The sequence below is a fragment of the Neophocaena asiaeorientalis genome, unplaced genomic scaffold, assembly GCF_003031525.2.
Source record: "Neophocaena asiaeorientalis asiaeorientalis breed wild unplaced genomic scaffold, Neophocaena_asiaeorientalis_V1.1 scaffold40, whole genome shotgun sequence".
In the NCBI taxonomy this organism is placed as follows: Eukaryota; Metazoa; Chordata; class Mammalia; order Artiodactyla; family Phocoenidae; genus Neophocaena; species Neophocaena asiaeorientalis.
This window is the reverse complement of record NW_020185335.1, coordinates 11,140,984-11,150,776: the sequence shown is the minus strand read 5'-3', so window position 1 is coordinate 11,150,776 and position 9,793 is coordinate 11,140,984. Positions and strand designations below refer to the sequence as shown.

Genomic DNA, 9,793 nt, shown 5'->3' with positions numbered 1-9,793 from the left:
TGGGCATAGAAAAGTATGCCCAGATGAAAAGAATGCATTTTCATGAAAATAGAGATACATGAACCAATAAATTACTAGTTTTTAATAAATAATCTCCTTATTGAATAACGTATCCCTCTGGTAAAATATTTACCATACTCTTTAAAACCTTTTGAAGCAACTGACACACTCAGGAAGCCTTAAATGATGGGCTATCCTTTTGTGGCTGAAGAGTTGGAATGATGTTTCATTGAAGTGCGTCTTAACAAGAAGCAAATTGATTTAAAGTGATTCAAGTCCTCGTGGAGTGAGGGCTCTTCATGCTCAGCTCCTTGGGCTGGAGGGTGAGCTCCTCATTTCACGGGGCCAAAAGGTCATGCTCTTTCCCTGTGCTCCGATGTGCTGGGTAATTAAGAATCAATTCCTTTTCAATTACCTTAGGACCGGCCCAGGCCCGAGGGATTCAGAGTGAGACGCTTTTCCCTGCCACCCCCTTCCTCCATGCAATGTTTTCCTGTGTAGGAAGGAATATTAAAAAAATGACTGGAGAATTGATTAAAGACACGGATCCCCAGCCCCTGTCCCATACGTACTGGATCACAATCTACAAAAGAGGAGCCCGGGAACCTGCATGTTAATCCCCCAGGGATTTCTTGTGTTTAGACTAGTCTGACTCCCCAAAGCTATCAGACAACCCAAGTTGGCACCCTAGGGCCCTTGTTCTCACACTTGAGGGAGGTCAGAATCTCCTGGAGGTCGTGTTAAAACTCAGGCTGCTGGGCCCCAGCCTCAGGGTCTGCTTTCATTTCAAAGAATTCTTGCTCCGTTTACTAGATCACTTAGTATAATACAAGAAGAGATCCTTTAAGTTCAGAACTTACCAAACAGCACCTTGTTGAAGTATTCCTAACAAATCTCGTCCGGAATTGTCCTGGAATACAGATTAGCTTGAATAAACCCAAGAAACTTCTGGCAGTTCACGGGGAGGAAAATGTTCTCAGTCGGTGATTCCAGAAACACTGGCTCAGCTGTGCCAGAGGGGTCGTACAGACTCTGCTTCTCCTTCTGGGGAGAACAAAGTTGAGTCTCAGATCACTGTGAAGCCTTGTCTGCGCTCGAGAAAATGAGATCGACCCACTGAATCTTACTGTATTTCCTTTGGACGAGGCTGACAATATGTTTCATATAATCAACTGTGATGAGGGCTCACGGACCCCAAGGCTGACCCGTGGTAATCATCAGCCTGTTTGAAACTCTGCCGGCAAGACAGCATACTTTTCCAGCTAGTTTCAAGAGTCTTTCTCTCGAAGTTTCTTAATTATGGGCCCAAGGAACATAGGTTCTGATTGAGGGGCTTCCATCAGAGCCGTCTGCCTATCAAGGCGGAAGTCCGATTTTCTTTGCAGGACATTGTTTTGCAGCATTTCCAGCTTTGCGATCCGTGCGCCAGGCCAGGCCCAGGCTTCTGCTCCATGAGGAATGTGGGCCCATCCTTTGCCTCAGCAGGACTCTGGAGCAGAATCAGTCCAGTGGTCTATTTCCGGGAGAATATGTGTCATTGAAAGAAACCATCATGTTCTTTAAATTTCCAGAAATGACTTTTCTGATGATTATCCACAGCCCATTAAAATTAACTGGGTTTTCTTCCACTTAACAGGCCTGTAGTTTTAAGATATTTAATATTTACAATTTCTTTCTGGAAACACTGGGTTTGGCTAGCAACTTCTCACGACCCATAAAAGGTAAGAGGTAGAAAAACTACAGCAGTGGTTTAGGAGTGGGGTTTCTTGAGGGCTGATTAGACGGACAAAGATTCCAGCTGGAAAACTTTTTGATGTCAACGACCTTCGAGCGCTCTGAGGGGCTGAGGCCAGGGCAGCGCAGTAGGAACAACTTGGGGAAAACATTTTCTTCACTCTGAGACGGGGATGAGAGGGAAGGAGGAAGGCGCTCTCTTTCCGTGGGCCGCGCCTCGGTGGGGGCATTCTGGGTCCTCGATGGCCCTGTGGGTGTGGAATTCACTCTCCCTGGGGCTGCCCTCCCTGGTGAGGCAATTACAGCCCCCTTTGCAGCAGCGTGCTTCCAAACTGCTCCACCCTGAATTCTTAACTGTTGGGAGATGATACTGTTCCTTTTGAAAGGCAGACGTTCTGCCCGCGACCAATGTGAATCATTGGTTGAAAGATGTCCAAAAAGTAGGAAAGTACAGATATGCAGCCACGGTGATCCCCGCAAAGCAGCACAGCACCCGAGACCTGTGCGTAGTTCATGTACCTGCACGTGAATGCACTCGGCCTTGCTCAAGGAGGGAGCCGCAGAACGTTCCATTTCCCCAGCATCACCAGGGTTCCGCAGACGCAGGTGTTCCGTGTCTATTGGATCTAGAGCTCTTCCTCAGCAGGTGTCCGAGGAGCTTCCAGGCACCTCTCTTGGTGGAAGCCTCTGCGTGTGAGGGCCAAGCACTAGAACTGATTCTTTCCTAGCAGGTCGACCTGACTTGTAGCAACAAACTCCTTTCCTATTTCCAGAGTGACCTGTGAGGTCGGTGAGCGTGATGCTGTCACAGCCCCTCTGGTTTTTGCTTTTAGGCAGTGACTCACGTCCCCGGCTCCTACCCTCCACCCCCTTTGCATTCATGGAGAGTTTTAAAGAGGCTGCAGCTAAAGGCTGACGCTTAACATCATTAGCAGGAGACCAAGGCTCCAGGTGATGGCTGCAAAGGCACCTTTTTAAGACCTCTGTACTCATGGGTGTTAGCAGGGAAACAGCTAAAAATCAGCAGCCAGTATTCCCTGCGGTTCATCAAGGCAAACATCGTGAGAAACTGAACTGGATTTGTTTCTGTAGTTGTTCTCAAAGAACTTAAAAATGCTGGTTCAGCACATTTCTAGCAGCCCTGAATACTTTGAATTCTGAATAAAAATTCACATCAAGCACGTTTATTATATAATTTAGGTCACGTTTAACTGAAAGTGCAAAATTAGCCTCTTTTGAAACTGAACTTCAAGAGCTGGGTTGTTGAGTGCCAGGCAGCCCGGCCATGAATACTTGGAAATCTTACCTGGGTGGACAGCTGTGGGTGGCGATTCCGTGGTCCCTGCTTCCAGCTGTGTGACCTCAGTCAACCGTTGCCCAGCATTGGGTTCCTTCTGTTTAAAACGGGCTGGTCAGATAAAAACTGAACTCAGGGTTGTCAAGAGATGAAGCCAAATAGCATAAACAACATGCTTGCACAGCACGGTGGTTTACGATACACGCTTTCATAGATGCTGGTGGCCGTCACTAATCGTTAACTGTTGCCAGTTAATTGTCAGGGTTACACCCGACAACATACTGTGAAAACTCCTCCACTTTAATCTAATTAAAACATTTGAACTACAGAATAAAAAAAGGGAACACAGTTATCCGTACAGGAAACCTTCAATTTACAAACAGAATTTTAAAAAGTTCATTGTAAGTTGTTTGTTGGACTCTCTGTCCCCATAGCAACGATGCTCTACGTGCGGTTAAGGGCTCCAAGGACTCCCGAAGGCAGATGAACCTTTAATCACCTGAAGTACTGTACGGCACTTCAGACATGAAACAGCAGAAAAAATAAATTGATAAAATAATATTAAAACATTTAAGGGCTTCCCTGGTGGCACAGTGGTTGAAAGTCCGCCTGCCAATGCAGGGGACGTGAGTTCGGGCCCTGGTCTGGGAGGATCCCACATGCCGTGGAGCAACTGGGCCCGTGCACCACAACTACTGAGCCTGCGCTCTAGAGCCCACGAGCCACAACTACTGAGCCCGTTCACCTAGAGCGGTGCTCTGCAGCAAGAGAGGCCACCGCAGTGAGAAGCCCACGCAACACAACGAAGGGTAGCCCCCACTCGCCGCAACTAGAGAAAGCCCGCATGCAACAACAAAGACCCTATGCAGCCAAATTAATTAATTAATTTAAAAAAAAAATTAAAAATCCTGTGGCTTGAATGAAAGCAGGATTAACTAGAGGCCAAATGAGGAAGGTGATGGGGCCTCCGGGCTTGGAAAAAGAGGGCATTTAGTCAAACCTAAGGCTGTTTTGCTTGCTGCAAACAACTCCATGCTAGCTGTATTTCTTAGCTGAGTAGGAACTTCACGGGCCTGTAAATGAACAAAAAATAGTTGGAGAATAAGAGAGGCAGACAGATTTTCCTGCACCCAAAGATTATGCCTGGAACTACACAGGGGCCATGCTGACCATGCTAGAAGCCTTCGCGGAGCAGAGGCTCCAGGACAGCGAGGGTGCCTGGAACCCTGGTCGCCGGGGCGGGCTGGAGGGGAAAGAGCTGTGCCTCGGGCCCAGGAGGCTGTGGCCTGAGCACCCGACTATGGGTGATCAGGCCTGTAACTTAGCAGGTGTTGCACTTTGCACTTCACAGGGACCGTGTGAGGAAAAGCACCCTTCTGTACAACGTGGAGGCACCCCAGCCCAGGCTGAAGCTTTACCTGGAGGCTGGGGAACGTGAAGTGAGTGTTTATAAAGTGAACCCGGAGCTATTTATTGGATTCCTTTGACCTCTATCTCCCCAGGTGTGTTTCATACCACATGCGGGTTCTATGAAATGTTAATTAAATGCCAAGTATTAAAAAAAAAAAATCCTTGGTTAAGTAACTTGGAAACTGGCAGAGGAGTTCAATCCCGTTTCTGCTCTGGGGGCTCAGAGCCTCTCCTGAGCTAATTTACGTTGCGAATTTTCATCAGGTGAATCACATGAGCCGGGAAGATGCTACCCGCAAGTGAGCACAAACCCTTCTCTGCTGGAGCTTCTCAGGGACGAGTGTCCTGGGGAGCACACTCGTGAAGGTTTCCCTGGGGACCCCGGAGGGCGTCGCTCTCCTTCGCTCTGGCCGGTGAGCCCTGCAGCCCGAGGCTTCCACACTCCTTGGCTTCCCTTGGGGCACCTCAGTCTCCCCCGCGCCTCCCGTCCCCACTTTGGCTATGGGTACTGAATCCTTCCAGAGCTTCTAGCCGATCATCTGAAATGGTATGAAAATGCAGAAAACCAAACCAATCATTTTTGACACAAAGGAAGCGTCGACAGCAGGATTTCAGGCACCTTTATTCATGGCAGGTATTTTTGGTCAGGGGAAACATTCCTGTTACTTAAGGAAGCCAACTGCTTACATCCCGACTGTCCACTTGCCATCTCCCAGGTTTGGAAGCATCTTGCACGCGGTTCCACCCAGCCCCTGAGTCCAGCTGGCTCTGGGCTTTCAGGGCCACACCTCGCGACCTACCGGCCCAGTGAGGGAGTTTCTGCGGCTCGGTGGTAACAGTGGGGAATTCATTTTACCCCAGAAGAAATCGACTCCTCTGTGTTCCCCATATAATTTATAAATAGGACAAATTATTCCTTAATATTATTATATATTTGCAATTCAAACAATTAAGACTAGTGACATAGGAAACTTGAAAAAAATCACACCGTGTTGACTACGGGTCTCCCTCTCCAAAGCACTGTTCCACTCCCCAGCTTCTTCCATATTCTCTACACAAAATCATCCTGCTGCACAGCCGCACGGGCCTCCTTCCCGTCAACACTGCCTTGGGGCTCAGCGCTCCTGACACTGCAGGCTGAGCCGCAGGAGTTGTTTTCCCTGTCTCCCATTATCAGCAATAAAGCCACTACTCTGCTCGAGTTTAGGTAAGAAACAGTTTAAAGAAACTATTTCTTAAAAACTCAAGCCTACGACTAGTTATTTAGTAGGCACGGACTTAACACGGTCTGTTTTCCTTTTCTGTTTCTCTTCCCAGCCAGTAGCTCAAAAGACGGAGGAGCTTAGTTGTAAAGTCCTGCCAGGTTTCCTATGGTAACTGCTGTCGATGGACAAGGTAGGGTCCTACTGAAGGTTCAAACCTCATGCAAAACTCTAACTGCTGAAAGCCTCATCACATCAGACAACTCTGTCACTGTCCATATTTAAAAATTCTAACACTGAAGTGGCCGTGGTCACTCTTCGTTACTGTAGCATCTGGCCTCAAGGACTCAGGCATAAAACCATGGCTCCATTCCGAGTTTTGGCGACAGAGTAGTGCCAGATATTTCTGAATACACACTTTTAAATGTTTTTAACCACTTGGAAAGTATCGCCAACACACTATTTGGTGTTCACTCATCAGTCACTCTGAGAATCAAAGAACCTTAACTATAAATGCCTTACTTCACAAAAATCTTATTATAACCAAGGATCTACCCTATGTCTAATAAAAAAATTACACAGCAACTTTTATCAAACAGCAACTACTACAAAGGGAATGATAGAAAAAAAGTGACTTCACAAAAATACACTAAAAAATTTGACAATTGTATGCAGGAACTGCCAAAGTTTTAGTGTTTAATAGCACAACTGACCAAGGTCCAAGATGTGAATTCACCATGTTCAGGAAACATGGGAGGCAGGGGAGGGAAATCACTCTATAAACTAACTCTATAGTATGTGGTAAGAAGAATGCACACTTTATAATATAAAACCTGTCTACACATAGTAGTTAGTTGCAAAAAGCCATCTGTCTTCTCTTGGCTTGTAAAAAGGGTGTTCCAGATTCCAGTGTAGATGAGCAACCTGTTGAACAAGCAAAAGCCATCAATGTGCTATTCATTCTGGAAGGACACATAAAAATAATACATAGAATTAGCAACTAAAAATCCTTTCACAATCCTCATTTGAATTAAATGTATTTTCTCTGCACAACATCCTAGCAAAACGACAATGAAAATCTTTATTACAGAGATTATTGTGCATTTGTTTTCTACTCCCACTCCTTTCCTTGCATTATGCCCGTCACTCGAGAAATTCTTCAATCTGTTCTCTTTCACTTGATGGGGCTTTTGAATGCCGGAATATATGAGACCCAGAGACGCTCCTAAGACTGGCAGGACATTGCCCAAGTCTATAAGGAATCAAGGTGACAACCATACAAAACAACATGATTTACTAACATACTACATCAACCCAATCTACTATTAAGATAACAGTAAATTTAAGTCCCTTACCTCCTAAACCTCTACTTATTTCCTTGGACTTCAAAGCAACCCGTACTTCATAGTTTCCTATCATTTGGTCCAGCCAGGACACGCTCAGAAAATAAAAAAGGAATTTGGTGTCTTTTACTGTGTATTTTGCTACCTAAACATTCACAGTAAACTTTATTTTTATAGGGAATTAAAATGCTAAAAATGGGATGGGAACAAAGGGAGTTCAAAAACTACTGTGGGTTGCAATGAAGTAACCGCCACACTCAGGAAAAGGCTTGTCATGAAGGAACCCACTATGGTGAGAACATGGCAGTCATCTGTGCGTCTAGCTATCTTGCTGTAACGGGTATTTCTGATTATTAGTCTCTCCTGATACCTGTAACTATGCAATGGAAAAACAAATCAACTCTAGGGCGAAGGCTTAATGTGGCCACAACCTAGGTCATCTAAATCATAATCAGTCATTGTCCTGGCATTCACCCAGTGCAGGGGGTGTTCCCTAGAGCATCCTTAGAACTTATGGCATTTATGAAGGTGGCAGTGTGCGTATTCTCTTTAAGAAACAAAACAAAACAAACCATTGGAAAATCTGCCAGTGATAAGAATTATCAGGCCAACAAAATACACTTCTTTGTTTTTGCCGTGATATAAACTCAGGGGTTATCTAATATTAACTAATGGTCTTAACTAGAGATCTAGGTCTCATTGATAAAAACAGGGAAAATAAATTCTTCATAAGGAATTAGTTTGGCATGAAAAATTCAAAGCCTGTAGTCCACAAGGGGAACAATACAAGGGATGCTTGCTAGATCCTGGCTGGGGACAGATCCAGAGAAAGTCCGACTACATCAAAATCACAGGGACATGCACCGCACTTCTACTGTCCCTCGCTCCCCTCACCTTCAACTCTTCTGTGTGGCAGGGATCTTGTTTTCCCCGTCCAGCTCTTCCACCCCGGCCTGTGTCATGAGGTCTGCGATGTTTTTCTCCAGGTCATCAATGCGACTGCTCATGTCATCAAGTGGGGAAGTTAAAGACGGCACCAACAGCTTCCACTTCTTACCCCTCTCCTCCGGGGCCCTGCGGACTACAACCTTCAACACAGTGTCTTCATGAAAGTGGTTTTCCAATTTCCTTTGGATACTGTTAGAATCTGGTTCAGAGCATGGGAATCCAGGGTGAGGATCAAATCCCAGCCCTGCCCTTTACTAGTGATGGGACATGGGCAAGTTCTTTCATTTTTCTAAGCTTCCTGGTTCCTCATCCGCTACACAAAGGTAACGCTACAACCTCTTCATCAGGTGATGGTGAGGATTACAGGAGAGATACACATGAAATGCTTCGCTCACAGTCAACAGTCAATCATACTAGGCAGCATTACCGGGAGACTGTAAGTTCCTCACGGCCAGGGATCTAGCTCAGCTGTAAGCCCAGCTCTTTGCACAGTACTTCTCAGGAAGTGTGCATCTAAGCTCAGTAAAAAATAAAATAAAAAAAAATCTGGTAAATGACTAGTGGAAGTTGACCTGCAAACCCCCCACTTATCGCCACCACCATCCGCAAACTGGGATCCAAAGGCCCATCAGAGACTGACTACAAATAAAGGATATTTCTTCCAATGATCTGGTCGGACATGGTCTGAAATTTATCTTGCATCTGTTGCAGGAGTGTCTGCACCTGTGAAACAACAAAACACAACAGCCCACGCTTACCCCGAGACACCTTCACGGGATCAGGATAGGAGCCCTGGTGCCACGGGGAGACCAGGATTCCGGGTTCCGGCCCCAATTCTCCGCAGCTCCGTGGCCTTCGATTTCCCTGTCCGGGTTTCAGTTTCCCCACCTGTCAAATTAGACTCGGGGGGCTGGTGACGCCCCCTCCCGTCTGGGTCCGCTGCGATTCCCAAGGCGTCGGGTGTTTTGGGGTGGGGCGCGCAGAGCAGAGTGGGTAAGGAGGGGAGCTGCGGGGAGCCGGGGTCACCGAGATTGAGTGGGGCTGGGTGCGGGTGGCGGGTATGGCTGGGCACGTCAGCAGAAGCAGGGGCCTACAGCCAGCGGCCGGGGGGTCAAGGTGGCCAGGCCGCGGCCGCGAAACCTCTAGAAACCTGGCTTCCAGAGACCTGACCCGTGCGGCCTCGGAGAGGGCGCCTCGGTCCGCGGACTTCGCCGGCGCCCCCCGGGGATGCGGCGGCCTCGGGCGCGCCACGCACAGCCGTCCCTTACCACCGAGGTGAGATCCTGCACGGTCTTGGGTTCTGTCTCTGCCATCTCCCCGGTTCCCAGCTTGGCGGTGCTGTCTCAGACGGTCACCTACACTTCCGTCTGTCCGCGCAGACGCCCAGCAGCTGCCTCTCGCGACGTCAGAGGCCAACCGCGGGACGGCGGGGCGCTGTGGGAGCTGTAGTTCGCGCTTCCGTTCCGAGGCGAGGCCCCGCCCACCACTTCTCCACCTCTTCCACTAAGCCCCGCCCGGCCCCGCCCCTACCGCGCCTCCCTCCTGGCCCCGACCCGGGAGGAAAAAGGTGAAACGAACCTGCCGTGGGGCTAACGAATGGAGAAGTGGCCTTAGTCTCTTCCCAGACCGTCGTTACAGGCCGCGCTGGCTTTCTCAGGGCGCCCGCGAGGTGCCAAGCCCAGACCTGTGTCGCCGCCTGACCTCCAACAAAACCCCGCAAACCCCGAGAAGGGAGAAGGAGTCGGGTCCCTTGGAGGGAAAACCGACGTCCCAGGGGGGAGGGGCGCGCCCGCCACTCGACCAGTGCCCAGCTGCCAGACTCGTTGCGCCCTGGACACAGTGCTTTTCTTTCTCCCTAC

The 9,793-nt window shown here is 48.3% G+C and overlaps 1 protein-coding gene and 1 long non-coding RNA gene across 2 annotated transcripts; both read right to left on the bottom strand.

Annotated features, from left to right (window-relative positions):
- LOC112393434 (uncharacterized) lies at positions 1 to 3,485 on the bottom strand. The gene is made up of 3 exons (XR_003001920.1): positions 3,041 to 3,485; positions 861 to 2,421; positions 1 to 493 (listed from the first exon to the last, which is right to left on the bottom strand). It is a non-coding gene; the product is annotated as an uncharacterized LOC112393434 (long non-coding RNA).
- Positions 3,486 to 5,045: 1,560 nt separating this feature from the next.
- On the bottom strand, positions 5,046 to 9,350 carry HSBP1 (heat shock factor binding protein 1). The gene is made up of 4 exons (XM_024735762.1): positions 9,203 to 9,350; positions 8,591 to 8,657; positions 7,881 to 8,001; positions 5,046 to 6,567 (listed from the first exon to the last, which is right to left on the bottom strand). Exons 1-3 carry the CDS (start codon positions 9,245 to 9,247, stop codon positions 7,883 to 7,885), a joined length of 231 nt encoding a protein of 76 aa, XP_024591530.1. The 5' UTR covers positions 9,248 to 9,350; the 3' UTR covers positions 5,046 to 6,567; positions 7,881 to 7,882.
- Between the last annotated feature and the right edge of the window lie 443 nt (positions 9,351 to 9,793).

Excerpts from the sequence above, each read along its gene's own strand:
- HSBP1 (XM_024735762.1), bottom strand. The coding sequence starts at position 9,247 with ATGGCAGAGACAGAACCCAAGACCGTGCAGGATCTCACCTCGGTG. Across the intron at positions 8,658-9,202 it reads TGCAGGATCTCACCTCGGTG|GTGCAGACACTCCTGCAACA; the intron begins GTAAGGGACGGC and ends GTTGTTTCACAG. Across the intron at positions 8,002-8,590 it reads CGACCAGATCATTGGAAGAA|TTGATGACATGAGCAGTCGC; the intron begins ATATCCTTTATT and ends TAACTTCCCCAC.